This window comes from Onychostruthus taczanowskii, unplaced genomic scaffold (assembly GCF_017590055.1).
Source record: "Onychostruthus taczanowskii isolate IOZ18803 unplaced genomic scaffold, ASM1759005v1 scaffold158, whole genome shotgun sequence".
Classification (NCBI taxonomy): domain Eukaryota; kingdom Metazoa; phylum Chordata; class Aves; order Passeriformes; family Passeridae; genus Onychostruthus; species Onychostruthus taczanowskii.
In genome coordinates, this window is record NW_024498773.1 from 1102474 (window position 1) to 1120856 (window position 18383).

The 18383-nt window shown below is 37.7% G+C and overlaps 1 protein-coding gene across 1 annotated transcript in view; it reads right to left on the reverse strand.

The window, feature by feature from the left end:
- The window catches only part of MCC (MCC regulator of WNT signaling pathway), a 187954-nt gene that overhangs the window by 158994 nt on the left and 10577 nt on the right, over nt 1-18383 (reverse strand). Inside the window, exon 2 of the mRNA XM_041399190.1 lies at nt 12455-12702. Within this exon, the coding sequence (XP_041255124.1) occupies nt 12455-12702 (248 nt within the window). The remainder of the gene's footprint in view (nt 1-12454; nt 12703-18383) is intronic.

Below are 18383 nucleotides of genomic sequence, written 5' to 3' on the forward strand. Positions count from 1 at the left end.
AAACCATAAAACAAGTAAAAGAAAAATGTCTCATTTTGTCAGTAACTATTTTGCCCCTGGCTGCTTCTGATTCCCTTACAAATGTCCCACTCCTATTAAAATATTGTTAACTTTAAGATTCAACCATTTCCTATGGCAAAAAAAAATCCAGAGTAGGCACTAGATTATTTAATAACCCTGGGCATTACTGTAAAATTTCATCTACAGTATAATGAAGATTAAAAACAAATAAGTGACTTGTCCAAGTACACACTCTGGTTAACAGGAAAGTCAGAAAAGAATCCAGAGCTATAGACTATATCAAAACTCTAAATCAAACATGCAATCATCAAACCACAGGTAGTTAGTTACCTGTAAGGCCATCCTATTATTTTGAAAGCTTTTCCTTTTTTGAGCTAGTTTTCCCTCTCAAGTACTAACCAGCATTCTAAGGAAGTGTTTACTAATCAGTGATGATTACTTACTCTGTACATTACCAGGCAAAAATAATAAACTACATAATGGACAATTAGGAGAATGTCTCCCCCTCGCCAAGAAAAGTTTGAGATGCAAAAGTACAAGTGGAAAACCAGCCAGAAGGGCTGCAAGGAAGCAAATGATCTGTTGTTTCAAGTCAGCACCTTAAGACCCTGTAAAGCCGTTATGCGTGAAACACAGACTTAGGAAACCTGGAGTTGGTTTCCCTGTCTTTGTGCAGTGCAAATATTCTAGTCTTGAAACATCGAAGTAGAAAAAAACACATAATAATTACATTTTATACCAATATAACTACCATGATTCCTTACCATTGGTAGAGTAAAATTAATTAAAGATTAATTCAATGACTTCCGCACCAAGAGCATGCACTACTGCTACATGTTGCAAGCTTTCCAACGGACTTGCACTAAGATACTGGTACCAGCAATATTTTATACACCAGGCAGGACACTGTGCTGTTCACAACACTGGGTGTCTCTGCTCTCGTGTGGCTACAGAACACCACAGAGGAAAAAAATCAGCAGCTCACAGACCTGAAGCCACTGAAATGTCTCAGGTGTCCAATGGCAGCAGAGGATTGGTTCTGCCACTTCCCAAGCCTGCCAAGAACAAGTGAAACAACCCTCTCCGGGCACACAGAGCCACAGAATTAAGACAGCTGGCTGTATCACAGGGATACACCTCTTTCCACAGAGCTAAATATGGCACATGTTCCTACAAAGAATATGCACTACATTTCTCTTACTCAAAAATCTCTGTTCTGCAAAAGAGCTTCTACGTTCATGTAATTAAGAACAGCAGTTCTGTTGAAGGACCCAAGTGGCCTTCATAGATTGCACCATCTGCTATCAGACTGAACACTCAGCCTGGCACAGAAGTCACCTGTCAGTCACAGATGGATCAGGAAACACTGGGGTTTTATTACTATATTATGACTGTATCTTTAACCCAAGTTTTCTTAAAAGTTCATGTCAATACTCCTAATTTAAAACATACACACTAAAAATGGAAGGGGAGATGACTGGAAGGCATTTCCAGTATTTTATTTTGGGCTTAACCCTAATCCCTAAATTTGCCCACTGTTTTCCCAACAGATTCCAGAACTCTGGCTGTTAAAATGCAGTCCTGGATCATGCACCTCTCAAATCTCAGCTTTGCAGGGAAACTCTGGAGTCAAAACTGAGATTTCACTTGTAACTGAAAATTCAATCAGGAATTAACAGACAACTCTTGTATCTTGCTGTAATTAATATACAATTCCCCCTCTTACAATACTGATCAAAAATTTTCTTTAAACAAGTAATATAAGAGCACATAATTGCTTTCAAATTATGTAAGTAACACTTTAATTCCAGAGTAAGAAAGTTAAAACAACATTTTCTGGAGTGAATGAATACACAGAGTATTAAAGAATAACAAAGAACAGTTTAGTTTGATGGCACATGAAAGATTCCACAATTACATAAAATTTCAGTTTATGAATTGTACCAAAGCTGTTTAAAACAGTCAGGTTGGTTCACAAACCACTCTGAATAGTGTACCCTGCCCACCTGCACTGAGACTTCTTGCTATCTAAATCTTTCTTTATGACCTGCAAAGCTCTCTGGTCTGTGTTCTGCTACTGGTGCCACCCTGCCACTCTGATCTGAAAGAAAATGGCATTCCATCTTATGTTCCAGCAGTTAACTTTTCTGCCCAGGAGGCTTGTATTCTGCACCAAAGAAACACATGCCTGAAAAAAATACAAGCCAGGAGTTTTGGTTTGGTAAAGGCTAATTTTACCAGGCTATGCTGGTGAACCAAGCATGATGTGATTTCTTCATTGCTCACAGAATAGAAAAGATAAACCATCAGGATGGTAGGACACTGAAGATGTATTTGTTTCTGAGAGGGCCTGGGGTATCAGGAAAAGCGGGGCACTGTAAAATTAGCCCTGCATCAAGTTCTGAAATGAGTCTGACTTGTGAATGGCGAACATGAAGACAGCTGACAACGTAACTAACTTGTCAAGCAGCTCCTTGATCACACAGATTGACCTCACACAGTGAGGGGTCTGATCACTGTTTTCCATGAGGTAGGCATGAGATGTAGCTACTTAAACTTTTATGCATTATAATACCAAAAGAATGGCTATTTTTCAGTGGGGTTTTTTTTTGCTCATCTTTCATTCAACAGTTAAATTGTGATAACCTAACACAAAGAGTTAGAAAATTGAATTATTATTATTATTCATTGAATGCAACAGGTAGATTAGTGAAAAGCACTAGCCATTTCAGAGCTCCCTGCCAACTTCAGTATAATAGTTTTGGAGCTAAGTGCACTGAATGAAGGAGGAAATGTACAAAATTAACAAAGAATGGTCATTTTGTACTTGCTAGTCAAGTCAGGGCCTCAAGGAGTAGGTCTAGCTATAAAAAATGCAAGCTGTTCCGGAAGCCAAGAAGAACGAGAGCAAATCTTTGGACAATTCAAGTCTCCCAACCTGAAGCAAACATAACAAAACCCAAATGGACTTTAAAGAAAATTCAGGAACTGCATAAGCTCGAATTGCTTAAGCAACATAACAAGTACAGTAAATCAAAATGACTGAAAAGAAGCTATGTTCTCATAGAGGGGTCAAGTTTATACTAATCCAACCTGACTAGGAAAATGAAAATAATAGTCGTATTTGGAGCTTATCACAATTATTTTCACTGTTTTCTACAAAACATTTCCATATAGGGATCAAAGACCAAAGGTTCTGGCTTCAGCTGGTAGCCTGACAGCTAATGTAACTCTTTCCTATTTAACAGGAATCACTCTTTAAAACTTATTTATTATTTTGCACCAGATGATTAAACAATATGAATGACACCTATGAATGGCACAGCAGCAGAGTGATGATAATAACTGATCCTCATGCACAGCTGGGTGAGAGTGTTTATTAAACACAGAAAGCTATCTGTACATCCATTACAAGTTCTAGGAGAATTCAGGGGGGGAAGGAATGTATTCTCAACTCAGCATTCAGTCCTAGAGACACTTCACATCAGAATTTTTTGCAACTTGTCCAGTGACCAAGAAGGAAATAACTGATGTGGGCAAAGCAGTTATGAGAAATGGGGAATCTTAAGGCAAGGGGCTGTGGGATCACTGGCTAAATTTTTTTCCTCTCACCATACTTTTTCTTCTGGTTTGATGAACACTGCACACAGCATACAGTGTTAGGCTGTGTTATTTCAGTCCTTTTCCCATTAGTCTTGGGAGTGAGGATAACAAGCTCCAAGGGAAGGAAACCACAGCTACACCCCATACTGACTAACACAACTCACTCATGGGAGAAATCTCTCTTAAGAAATTAGGTCTAAGAGGAAAATTGAACCACACTGATAATTTCTGCTCTAAAAGACTGCTGTCAGCTCACACATCATCTTTCTTTTGCCACTGAACTACAAGTTCACACATTTGTACTTTCTACTGGTATATTTTGCAAAATCATCACGAAACCTCAGCTGCATTTCATGTTCAGTGAAGTACCCCCAACACTGGTACACTCAGAATTCAGGAATTCTCCAATTTTGTGCTGCCCGCCCAACTCCCTACAGGGTACCATTATAGCATAAATTTCAGAAACACTTAAATGCACATTAAAGAAATTGGAACAGTCTGCAACATAACCAGCACTCTTACTTACCAGAGTAATATGATCTCTTTTCTTTAGGTTTTTGGATTTTAATTTTTTACATTCCATGACATAGATTCCTAAGCAGATTTTTATCACTTACAAAAACTACATCAAATCTTAAGAAAAATAAATCAAACGGCTACATGAAAATTAGGATAGATAAGTGAATACTTGCCAAGAGCAAAACCGTAAAGTAGGCAAGGTAATTCATAAAGCCTTGAGAAAGTAAAACACACAGAGACATACCTAGTTAAAGACGAAGTTCCTCCCATTACAATTTCCCAGTCACTTAACACAGCTTTTGGGTGAAGAAGCTGGGTTTATTAAATCACTAATCCAAACCATATATATTGTGGAATTTCCATCAATTTACCTTTTTCAAATTTATTTCAGTTACTGGAGAAATGCATCTATGTAAACTATCATGGTTTCAGTACTTTCCAGCAGACTGGCATTGGCCATATAGGAAATAGTTACATAGAAAACAAAATAAAAGCACACTATTGTTAACACCTTTTTACACCTGTCCTTGACTCTGAAATAATTTAAGACTATCCTTGAGACCAGATAACCATTTGCTCTATTCAGACACAAACAGAGGGTGGGGATGACTTTTCAACAGTCTAGAAACCAAGATCTCCTAATACCCAGTACTGTTTAAGCACCTTAGCTAAACTTTGCTGGAATACTGCTGGCTAACAACTGCATTGTACTCAGGAACTCAATCTAGAATTTAATTTGAAGTTTCTATTAAGGCAGAAAACAATCCTGTTTTCCCCTGAAAAGTAATAATCTCTAATAAAGAGGGGAGTATATAGTATATAGGAAAAAGAGTACATAAAACCTGAAGTCACACAGAAGCTAGAGGAAGTTCCAACATACCTTCCAGGTACAGTATTTGTACTGTATGCACTTCTAAAAAATGTTGGTCTTCCTTACATGGAAACTTATGATTACCTTCCACTCAAGACAACCTTTCTTTAGATCTGACTTTAATACACATGTATCCAAGCAAACAAATCCAGAGTTTGTTGCCTGTCAGTTTCATCTTGTTTCTGTTTCATGAACCTTAGTATGCCAGGTTCACATTAGAAGCAGGCAGGTGAAGAGCACATCACAGAAGTCAGGAGAGATAAAGCAGCAATGTGCTGAGAGGCAGTCCTTGATTTACAGAAGCTGAAGTATAGGATGTGTGACAATGCTCATCTTGTGCCAAATGAAGCATGCCTTCTATGAAACCCCAGCAGCCTCAGTTTCTCAAGCTGATCACAGTTTGCATGGAAAGCATAAAGTGGGACAAACTGAGGAAGTGATGTTGTAATCCAGTTCCAAACCATGTGGCAAACACAAAGCACAGCTCCATGCGTTACCACTGCAGCTGACCAGGAAGCACAGACAGTAGTGCCCTGAAACAAGCCTGACCTGTGGTGCTCTGCAGAGCTAGTCTGGGCGAGCCCTTCTATCAACTCTGGGTAGTAGCAGCTCTCAGGAACAGCAGCTTTCTGTTTCCCCCAATTCTACCCACCGCTGCTGTCCTTTCCCTTTCCTCTCAAAATGTTAAGGTGTTTGGTAATTTCAAAGGCATTTGGTGTCAAAATGTCAAATACACTGAATTCCTGCAACTTTTATGTAAGGCACAGAGGTGACTGACGCTGTTAGTGCTTCTACTGAGGAAGGTAACACAGCGCAATGCAATGCTCAACCTTGACTAGATATACTGGGTGGGGGGGAGGTGGGAAGAAAGGAAAAACCCCTGCAAATACATGGAAGGAAGAAAACTTCAGGAAAGCAAGAAGAGTTTGTTCCTCATACAATGGAAGGGCAAGATGTGCTACTCCTGGTGGCAGGCCGTGGTGAACACTAAAGACTTGCACATGTTCAGAGACTCAGTCCTGCAAGACAGGGTTAGAGGGAGGGAAGGCATGTGTGTGTGAACAAGTACAACTATCTCTAATTTGAAGTCCCTGAGCTGAAAATTAATATGCAAGCACTGTTACATGATCACTCAGACCCTACAATCTTCTCTAATCATTTTCTTCTCACCATGCTAAGGGACAGAATTACCATTTAACAGTAAAGTCTGATCTAACACAGATTAGCTGTTCTTACATTTTACAAATATTCAAACCAGAAGAAAGCTTCAACCAAGTTTGTTTTTCTATCAGACACCAGAGATCCCTGCAGGGATCACTTCTATCCTGTATAGATTCACTGGTGTTTAATGCATACTATATATTATGATTTTAGTACAATTCATCAGTTGTCAATTATAAAACTCGAGAAATTCAGGTTCTCTTGTAAGGATGCTCACAAACTTAAATTCTCTGTTTACTAAAGAAAAGAAAAGCTACCTATATTCTGCTGCTCTGTGTCAGAGCCCAGGACGTCTCCTTGACAGTCCTGGATGATCCAAGCTCCAGCCAGGGGGCTTTGAAGCCCTGGCAGGGGGGTTGGAGACCCTGGCATGCAGCCAAAGACCCTAGTGGGTTTGAGTTCAACCCATGGAAAAAATTACCACCTTTATATGAAGAATTAAAGGTCACAAAAGTTTAGATAGCATAATAGTAATAGTTATAGGGTGAGAGAAAAGAGAAATTTTGAAGATTTTTACTAGAGGGGTCTAGGAGGCAAGATGAAGGAATTTGGACGTTGTCCTGTTTTTCCTCCTTCTTCTTCCTAAACTCCATCTTCTTGGTAATGGTAGCCCTATAGGATTGGTGTAAAGTAGAAAGTCACTGTCTAGCATAGGTCATAGGTATTGGAAGACAACTGTAAATATCGAATTATGCATAGTTTTTAGTATAAAAGACAATGCCGGGAGGGCAGTGTGCCTCAGACTGACCTGCAGAACAGACCTTGGCAGGCCAGACAGAGAATGTTTTACATAAGGAATAATAAACAAGAACGCGAGCCGAAGACTTCTGACTCCTTCTTCGACAGCTGGGTTGGGGAAAAGAGACTTCTAATACATCTCAGGGTCATCTTGACCAGAGGAGATCCCAAGAGCTTTGCACAAAGACAGTGGCATCAAAAGATTATTTAAACATAATAAACTAAACCACTTAACAGGAGTTTGTATGCAATTAAATTTGGCCTAGCAGAAACTCAAAGCTTTTCCAGTTAAACATATCTAAGGGTGAAACTTTGCTCATAAATTTCAAGAAAATCTAGAGCATGCCTTTGAGTTATAACAGCTCTGTAGTTTTTAATTAAATACAGCATAAATAAATGTAATCACTGCATCAGTTTCTCAAGAGAAATTTATTTGCAGTAAGATCAAACATGGAATTAATGTAAAGCAAAAATAATGATTTTTCAGCCCCACTGGTCTACCTCTCCTGTTTACCCATAAGCTTAATTTAAGGCTGAATTGCTACCATTCCTTTGATTATTTCTCATGCTTGATCCACTGTGCAAATAAATTACCATACCAAGTTTTCAGGGGACTTATTTTCAGTAAAGAAAGGGTAATTGGCTATGAATTAATTACTAAGTACTAACCTACAGCCAAATATTGTTAAAGAACTCTTATATTCATGACTGTTTATCTAGAATATGACATCAGATCAATAAATACATGCAGTTTCAGGAAAACAAGAATTTACTAATAAATAGTGCTATTTCTTGTTCATTGCCAAGTTATGGGGTGCTAGAAAGAGGCTATTTTTTATCAAGGGGAAAAAATGGCAATTTGCTCCTTGTAAAGAGCTAGACAAATCTATACAATGCATAATATAAATAATCTAATGCTGGCTTTTATAAAACACATACAAAGCTACACAACACTGAAAAGTCTAACAGAAACCACAACTGTTCAGGCAACTCCCTGTTTTAAATATTAGAGATGTAGTTCTGCTGCGTCAGAGTTTTCATGTGCCAAGCAATCTACCTCCATCACTCACTACATTATTCAGACAGATTTACTGTACTCATCACAGCCCTCATTCTCCACAGCTGCACAGATCAATCCACAGACTTGATCAGTAACTGACATTCTTCCTGCATTTCCTACTGAAATGACATAATAAAGAGTCAGGTCACATTTGGTGACTGCAAGACTCCAGCAACACTTTCAAAAGTTATTTTATTAATTTCTTAAACTTGTATTTTAAAATGCAAGAATTTTAACAGTTTACATTCCATTTCACTTATAGAAAAATATGCAAATTATTGCTAAAGCTCCTGATGACATTAATAGTGTAGGATAAGAATAACAACACATTGTAACAGCTTTAAATCGCTGATTAAAAAGCATCAAAAAGCCTAATTTTAGTAACTTAGAAAACTTCCTTTTTTGTGCACTTGAATAAAACATGAAACTTTTAAATCTATACACTCATTTACTCATCAGGATGGTAGATATGGATGCAGGTTTGGCTTACTGAGGACATGCATGAATGAATATTAATAAACTTTAGTCCTGTACCTTGATTAAGAGCCAACCAATTTCCTTACTTTTGCATCCCACCTGGAAACACAGGCGTGAACATTTGTTGGGCAAAGTTGGGCCAAATTATTTGAATAACCTTATCAACGATAAAACAGATGGATAAAATGAAGTTCAATAGAAGATTAGATGCAATTACTTCTTGTAACTTTTTTCCAAGTTATTTTCCTTCATAATGAAAAGTAAAACCTATAGGCAGCAAAGGTTTTGTTTCTTTTTTTAGGAATTTGGAACAGTTCCAAGAAAAGGTGGCACCAAATGCTGCCTGACTGGTAATCTCTGCACAATTACACACAAACACAAACTTGCAGTGTAAAAACATTCATGTCAGAGGCTGGATTCCTTTGTTTCAGATCATCAGGATATCTGCTACTCAATACCAGTGAAATGAGTTTTGAAATTCTGTCATTTATGTCCTCCATATCAATATATAATACCGCTTTAAATACCATCAGCAGCTCATACCCTGCAGAAATTAGTCTTGAAAAAAAGGCCTGTACACTATCTTTGAAAATAAAGTTTAATTAAAGTGTTTTGGCCAGAAAAAAAAAATGGTAACACAAAAAAAAGAACATCCACCAAGCTCATGTTTGAATTGGTACATGATGTCTCTTGTCTCAAGCAATGCTTAGAAAGCAACAGCAAAGACTCTGTAATAACATAATCAACTCTTTGATTACTAATGAGTATATAAATGAACCCTCAAAGACATGAAAGGCACAGAAACATCAGAAAGGCACAGAAAGGCGCAGATCATAATTTAAGCTTGACTGCAAGTGTAATTCCTCAGCTGTCATTATGTTCATACCACAGGTCGGGTTTATATCATAGAAATGTATTGCAGCGCTGTTTCCTTGACTCTTTGAAAAGAAAGCTCTGTAGAACATTTTGAACAGTGCTGCCACAGTGGTTTTCATTTACAAACAAATAAAAAACAGTTGCATCCTGAATGCTCATCTTTAGTATTTCCTCCTATCCATTTTTCTGCGGGGAGCATCTCCATATTTCTCTAAGAATTCTTGCAAGAGTCAAGACAGGACAAGGGACAGGACAAGGACAAATCCCCCAGAGCTCTAGAAGTACAGTGCAGAAAGACAGTCACACTTGATCAGCAGAGCAAAATATATCAAGGCAGGGAATTCAAACATGTTCTGATATTAACTTTTGGGGAAAACAGAGGAAAAGAAAAATGGGTTCATTCACCAACTTTAAAAATGCATTAAATTATTCCTGTAAAACTAACAGCAACTAGGGAATAGGGGGGGAAAAGTAGTTGGGATTGAATTCTATACATTAATAAATTTAGAAGTTCATCTATGAATACTTTCTGGCAGCAATTAGTAAGATTCTTTGTGAGATAAATTTTGATACTATTATGTTGGCCTTTCTTTTATCAAGTTTATGAGCTGTCTTTCACCTCTGATTATTACAAATCATAATTACTTGGCTGGTTTGTCTAAGAAAGATTTTAAATGCCAGAAATCTGGTCAGCAAACAGGGAAACTTTGTATAGCCATCTGTGTGCAGAACAACAACTCTGTTTTGCAGAAAAATACAACTGCCAGCACCGAAAAAGCAGGCAATGGAAGATAATTGTATGAGCAAGGGAAACACACAATATCCTTAAAGCAAAAAAAAGACACAATCTTGGCTTTGAAATACTGTCTTACAGCTCCAGAAAGAGATTCACAGGCTGGAAATCAATTGAGCACAAGGCTTACAAAAATTTCAATACAGAAAGTGATGGGAGAAATGGGCATAGAAACTACAGTTTTGCAATTCAAGAATATATATGAAAGACATAAACAGAAGAAATGCCAACAGCGAACTACCTCTATAACAAAATATGACAATGAAGCTATAAAATATGAGATGGAAGATAATCAGAGCTATGAAACAGATTTGCTGTGCTGAGAAGCCAAAATGAAAAGCCAAGGAGCATGAGATGATAAGGTGATAACAGAGTAGTACAGTCCATCTAAAAAGCAAAAAGATAAGGAGATCACCAAGGATACAAAGTAAACAAGGAAAATTTGAATTTCTGAGATGACCAGCCAAAAACATGTGCAAAGTGACTATAAAACAGGACATGCTAATCCTATACCTACAAAGCTAATAAATAAATAAATAAATTAATAGATAGACCAAATCACCCAAATTAACACATGCCCAGTTTTACTTTCTATGACGCTGACTAGTGACAAGATAAAGACAGGTCTAACTGATCAGTAAAGCCCTACTATGGGAGCAGGATCAGAGATGGTTGAGGGAGATGTGCCCATGAAGCTCAGGGAAGGATGTGAGCTGGGACTGAGCACAGCTGTTGCAAAATAGCTGGCTTCATCTCCACACCAAGAGGACCTGAGGGTGGGTTTTGCTTTAGATAAACGATAAACAGCTGAGAAAATCAACTAGTGTTGTATTTCTCCCTGAGTTCAGTAAGAGTGTGAACGTCTCCCCAAGTTAGCCAAGCCAGTGTGGAGTACTTGTATACACAGCTCAGCCTCACTGGTATTGTGATTGAGCTGTGCCCTCCAATTGCTCCCCTCTGTTATGTGTGACTTCTGTCTATATTGTGTTTCCAGTATGCTTTGCATCCACGCTGCTAAAACAGAAATCCTGTGTACCATCAACTACCTTCAAATAAACAAATAAATCGGATGTTAAACATTATACCTGGCAACAAGTCAATAACATGACCTTGATATAATCCTGACATAACATGAGAAGCTGGAATAAGACAACTCTCCAGAATACATATGAAGCACATCCGACAAGAAAAAGACATTCTCAAATTAATTTAAGACACTTCAAAGAAAAAATATTGGGAAGACTAATGGAAGACTTTCAGTTTAAAAAGTGTTTTAAAACATGTAGGCTCATATAGCCCAAAGAAAAGGCTGAGGACACATAGCTCCAACTAAACACCATCATAGGCTGATGCTGTTTTTTTGGAGAATGGACTCAAGTCAGTTCCATGGTCACCAGCCAGCAGTTGTTCACAGCCAGCATGCGCCTGTTGTAGACAGCGGGGAAATGGACAGCATCCGCAGCTTTTTCCACAAAACACCACACTTTGCCATTTTTGGCCCCAGAATCTGTGTCCTTTAGTCTCTTCCATTTTTCACAGGGTGAAAGGAAGCATTCTGCAGGTGTTAACGTTTCTGACCTAATGCTGACTGGTCACAGCACTATCAAGGACTGGGCTCACGGACACAGCTCAATGACACCTTCCTACAACCCACTTCCCTATGGATGGAAGAGCACTTTTTCTTTTTTTTATTCGTTGGTTTGAGTTTTTTGGGAGGGTTGTGGTTTGTTTTTGTTGTTGGTTTATTTTGGTTTGGTTGGTTCTGGTTTTTTATTTTGTTTGGTTTTCAACCAGATGGACAAGTATTTTTGTATTCTCTAAATCATAGTGCTCTTCCAGCAATGAGATCCCCCACTAAGTGGAATGACTTCTAAAGCATCCACGAAACATTAGTTTCTACACTGTATTGTGACTGGAACCAAGATTAAGTCTTCCCTCCTTTTTCAGTTTTACCTACATACCTGCCTGGGCTTTACAGAGAACAGAGAACTCCCTGGATCTTCAGTTACCAGCCCTTATCCTTCCAAGGAAATCTGTTCTCTTGTGCAATTTGCATTTTTAGAAGATGATGCTCTGCACACATTCTAGTTGACATTCTGATGACAAGTCTGCATCCATTACAACAGCACTTTAATATATGATGAAATTATGCGAAGGCAGATTCACAAAGCCCTAGGGCAGGCGCAACCCTAATGCCAGTGAAATCAGTAACAAACACGCCACAGTTTACCTTTTGTTAAATCACACCCACAGGATATTTAAAAGTCATACCTACCTAAACTGTTATTGCTGCTAGTTGGCCAGGAAGCTACTCTATCCCTTAACTTTTTCTTTTTACAAGAGTCATCCGATTTCACAGAAAGCTCCACTTCCTCTTTCTTGATTTCCTGTACCAGTTCCATGCGGCACTGACTAAAATCCTGGAAGGAAATTTTTCCATTTTCATCTGCTCCCAGCTGGTGCATGATCTCTGCAACAGACGCCTCCATATTCAGCTGGCGGCACACCATCAGTAAGTCATTCCTAAAGATATTTTTAGAGAGAAAATAGGGGTAGGGGAAGATTGGAAAAGTGGGAATAGAGAAAACAAAAAAACAACAATTTAGTTTAGAAGAAAAGGAATACTAGCCCCGTCTAATCTGGATATGCTTTAATGCACAAGCATTTAAAACAAATAAAGCAGCTACTGAAGGAAACAAAATCTTGAAACAATTTCTCCAGCACCTGAATGACGACAGATGCACATTTATCATCTGTCATATCTAATGACAAATAATCACATTCTAAATAGAATGTGGGCAAACCAATTCAGCCAGATCTGAAGCAACAGCTGCTCTATGCCATCAAATCTTCTGGATGCCCTATTCTCTCTGATTAGAATTTTTTTTTTTTTAAATTACCACTACTTTGCTACTCTCACATTTCACTGCTTCTTTCCTGACATCCTTTTCTTAAATACTTTTTGAACTGGATTGCACAGCACTACCATACCAATTTATACCACAAATAGCATGAATGCGTTTCTGTGTTAAGACGCTTAAAAGCATATAGCTTATTTCTGTATTGAACAAAATCTTTCACTAGAAGGAAGGCAAAGGAAATGTGTAATATTACTATTATGTGAATTATTAGCAGATATAATAGTATTTAACAGACATAATAGTATTTAATAGTATTATTATTATTTCATTACTAGTATCAGGGCATCATTCAGAAGGCTTCTGTGAAAACATGATACATTGAAATACTCAAAGTTCTTGCATGAAGAGGTTCAATGAAGTAATTTATTATCACAATCAAGGCCCATTCTATTCTACAGAAAGAAGTTGTACATTGGGTGGAGGTCTGTAAGTCTCCTCCATGCAGAAATTCCAGAGCTGCAGAAACAGAATTCTTGTCAGAGTTGTTTACAATAAAATTGGATAATAATCACCATTGTAACAAAAGTAACAGTAATGATGATGGGAATGATGATAATAATGACAATAATAATGATAATAACAACATGACCATGTAGTTAAAAATAAACAAACAAAACCCCAACAAAAATAACAAAAAGCAACCAACTCTCCACTTATGACAAGAAATAACTTTATTACAGAAGAATTAATCACACAGGCCAAACATAAGCTATTATTACTTGCAGTTCAATTTTTGCTCAGAGTTTTGCTCTTAGATTTGAATCTGATCCATGGCTCAGTTCCTTGCTTTTAAAAATTAAAACAACACAAATACTATTTCACAAGGATGTTGCAAAGAAAAATAAGGATGAGAGCACCTTCAGATTTTTACATGGGGAGTGACAGATACAATTCAGCTATGTCTGTATCTGCTCTCTTGGAACAGATCAGACATAGCTTCAGATTGAGGGACTCTGCAGAGGTGTGCTAATTTTGAAATGAGTACCAGGAGAAGCAGTGCAGGGTGATTTTGCCATGGGATTCCAGGACACAGGTCTGTTGCGCTGGCTCCAGAGGAAGTAATCTGATATAGTGGGGCAGGAGGAGGCTGTGGCACTGGTAGCACACCTTACACGGCCCTGCTCACAACAATTGTAATGCTTCTATTTCACTACAGCCTATGGGGACATGTCCAAACCCAGTTCTGGTTCCTTACAATCTAAAGGGGTTACACAAATGCAAACTGATTTATAAAGGAAATCTTGCAAAGATTGTTCCACTACATAACACTAAGGAGAAACTATGTATTTTCTTAAAATTATTTAAAACTTCAGCTAGTAAAAAGGCACCATCACTTTGCCAGGGAACATTTAATCTTTGCTAATGCAACTTGCAGTCTAGGCACACAAACATCTTTGAAGAGGGAAGTCAAATTATAAATGCAGCCAAGCTCCCTAGAGGCAAATAGAGTAAATAAACAAACAATGTAAGAAAACCTGTTCCATGCAGTTGTGTCATGAGTCACTTCTAGACCAATACTGTAGATAAAGAGTAATCTATCTAAAACATTAATTTTGAAATGACTAATCTAAAAGGACTGACAACCAGAGCACTCAGAGGGAATAAGAAGTTGCTGATCTAAAAGATGTACAAAAATTACTCCAGATGACTTCTGTTCTTGGTAGGAGGCTGTTTAGTTTAGGTCCCTGGTGCAGCCACCAATCTCGAGAGCATCCTGGACCCACTGCTCCATTTGCTCTGACCCTCACAGCAAGTCAAGCCCCCCACTATTTAAACCGCAGAATCACATCAGCTCTCCAGCTTTGACTTTTCTATGAGCAACTGCAAGAAAACAATCCTGGTAGCAATCCCAGAACTGTGCTTTTCTGCAGTCAGAAGTCTTCAGAAAAGCTCACAGAATGACACCTTTTGTGAATAAACTTCTAACAGAGTTTTAGATGGTTAAAGAAATGATAAGGTAAGAGGCTCCAAGCATTATGAGGCAGGCTGAATCAAAATGCTTATTTCTTAATCTGGATGAACAGAAGTAATGCACAATAATTCCAAAGTCATCTGAAATGCCAAGAATGCAGAAACCACAGTGAGTGTGTATCACAGAAGCCCTCTGTGACACTATAATCTTTGGAAAAAATACATCTCAAAGTTAGCACGCAACTGCAGAGAGCAGTTTGGAAGGTTACCAGACTAAAAGACAATGTTCACTGCTGTGTGAAAAACATGAATAAAAAAATGTCCTCACCTACAGGCGGTGCTGGATGGAGAGTTTATGTAGTTTTGTGGTCCACCCAAGGCCTGATACAGGTCTTGACTTTACAGAAGAGAAGAAAACTGTTCAAGAAGCTCCCTTGCAGATGGAACTAGGTAGCAGATAGACTAGGAAAGAGGACAAACACCCACAGCAGTTCTTACTTAGTATGTTTTCTTGAAGAAATAATTTCCATAAGTAGCAACAACCACAAAAAAGAAATTTCTGTCTAATGAATTTAGACTTGGAAACAGATTTCATTGCCTTTGTCATTATCTAACAATTACATCTCCACAGACCTTTTCACATAGAAATACTTTAAGAGGTTATTTTTTGCTCTCCAATTTCCTCAACTATTACCAATTTTGATGATTTAACAATACAGAAGCTGTTAACAATACAGAAGCTGTTACCTTTTCAGGCACAGATCATCCTGATAAGACTATGTCAGCATTTCCATATTATTCTTAAAGGAAGTGGTAAGGCAAGACTGAAGTTACAGCTTCTGAAGAAATAATGAACACAGCTTCAGAATTGCTGGAATTTTCCACCTGCTAAACCTGGATGTCCTTACAAAAAGGAAAGAACAACAAGTTTCCTGCAACAATATATCTGCCTGAAAGTTATTAGGAAAAAAGGTCTGAAGTTCCCATCTCAGCTTAACAAACTGCATTCATGACCACCACTGCTATTCATGCAGGAAACAACTGATAAACTCATGTGTAAACAATTTTTACATGTATATTCGGAATACTCGCTGCATCAATAAACAAAATACATTTTGTTTCAAGGTATTTTCTTTGGGTTTACCTCCTGGTGCCAGAATACATAGTACCCTTTTTAAAATGAAAGTATAAAATACACAGTAATACCCACTTTGCTCACTTTTAATGTAAAGCTCCATTTCCTTATGGCTGTCCCAATGCTCCCTATTTTCTATGTATGAAATGCATTGTCAATACCTGGCAATAGTTGTAAATGAGCCATTTCAGTGAAGCTTATGTGTTTGGTAAGGCACAAATAATGTAAGGCAGGATGGGATGGAGAACAGGCACATCAGCTGGACATGCTTGTTAAAATGCTGAGCAGCAATACTGTTGATACTGGGATCTGAAAACTCACACTGAAGCTTCAGTTTTACCATCTCATTGTGATCAGGAAGAGAATTCATGCAGAAGGATTTTTTCACACTACATGAAAACTTAGGAAGACATAAGAGCACTGACTGACATTTGATAGTTTTATGGGACTTTTTTTCTATATTTGTCCCCATTTATTAAGGAATTAAAGCCAAATGTAAACATAAAGTTGAAAGAAATGGGAGGAAAAAGGTCACTAGACCATACTGCAGTCCCATAAGGAGATATTTACTCTGTAACCCCTGAGTTCTGTATAATGAAAGTCTATATGGCACTATATGGGATCTTGCATATTTGCCTGATTATAATCACAACAGACAAATTGTGTAACTCAGCAGACAAACTCTTAAACAGAGAAAGACAGGCAAGTAAGACCTACCAGTGCAGAAAACATACCAGACTCAAATGTGTCATCCCTCATGGATAGGTGTCTAAGCTGCTTTTTAAGAATGCCACACACAACCTCCATGTGTGCTCTGTCCTAGCACTTCACTATTCTCTTCTGCAAGTTTCCTTATTTCAATTTTTCCAGATACAATTCAGATTGCTACTTCAAAAAGGAAGTTAACACGGTTTTCTACTATTAAAGTGGGTAAGAAAAACAGTCTTTACATATTTAAAGCACGTAATCAGATGTTCTATCTTCCTTTGAATAAAAAACCCCATTCTTTGTATCTCCAATGATCATACGCTGCTTGTCTTTCTCTATACGATCCACCAACTGAATAGATGATAGCACAAAGAACTAGACACCAGCTTAAAGCACACACTGAAAAGAGACTAGAAGATGAAAGCAGAAGTCCTGTTCTGCAACAGAACAATTCTGTTAATTCAAGTTTAACTTGAGAACCACTATAAATCTCATAAAGTTTTTCATCAAGCACACATCCTGCATGTGCACCACCAAATGTGCTAGTGTCTGCTTATCCCTACTTTTTGTCACTTGATTTTTTTTAAGCAATAGCTTCATCTGTCAGCACCAATTGTGACTCTTATCCCACAGCAAGTCTCCAATTTTCCTTAGCTTGATGGTATCTCAGATTTAAGAATGTTTACCCATTATCATGTCATCCACATCATTAATCCTTAATAACACTGATCTGATCCAGGCCATCCTTCTGATTTCAATTTGATACAGTATTTTATTTGTCAAACAAAGCACAGGTGTCTAATTTTACAAATACAGCTCAGGAAAAAAAAACAAACAACCCCAAACAAACAAACAAACAAAAAAAAAAGCCACACACACACACACACACACAACCAAAACCAAAACAAAACAAAACAAAAAAACCCAAAAAAAACAAAAAAAAAAAAACCTAAAGTCTCTCTTAGTCTAGCTCCTTGGGTTGCCTACAACTGTCATAAAACAACATCAAAAGCCTTAAAATAGACAAGACAAAGGGCATCTCTTGTTTCACGCCTACCACAAACTGCTGACGCTAGATCTAGATTAGATGAGTTCAACCTAACTTTTTCTTAACTAATTAATATTCAACAAGTTGTCTGTTGACTGACCACTATCTCAACATACTTTTAAAGAAAAGCAGCATATTTTATCTTCCCCATTTTCTGTTCTTCAGTCTTTTAGAAGAGCTCAGGGAAAAAGAATGGAAATAATTCTGAGGTTGTCTTTAGGATTATTATATCAAAATCTCCAAGTACAACTAGTTAGAACAAATCCAAGCACTCTTCAACTTTTTTCTTCTCTCTCTGTCCAAGGTATTTGTTACCAGTCCTGTTTGCAGGAACAATCTCACTACATCTATTATTTTCAATGTAGAAAGCAAAACAAAACAAAACAAAAATCTCACATGTCTTAGCATCATCATCAGCTCACTGACTCCCTCTCTTGGGTACTCTTTTTCTGTTTTTTGTCACTTTTTCAAAACTGTTTCG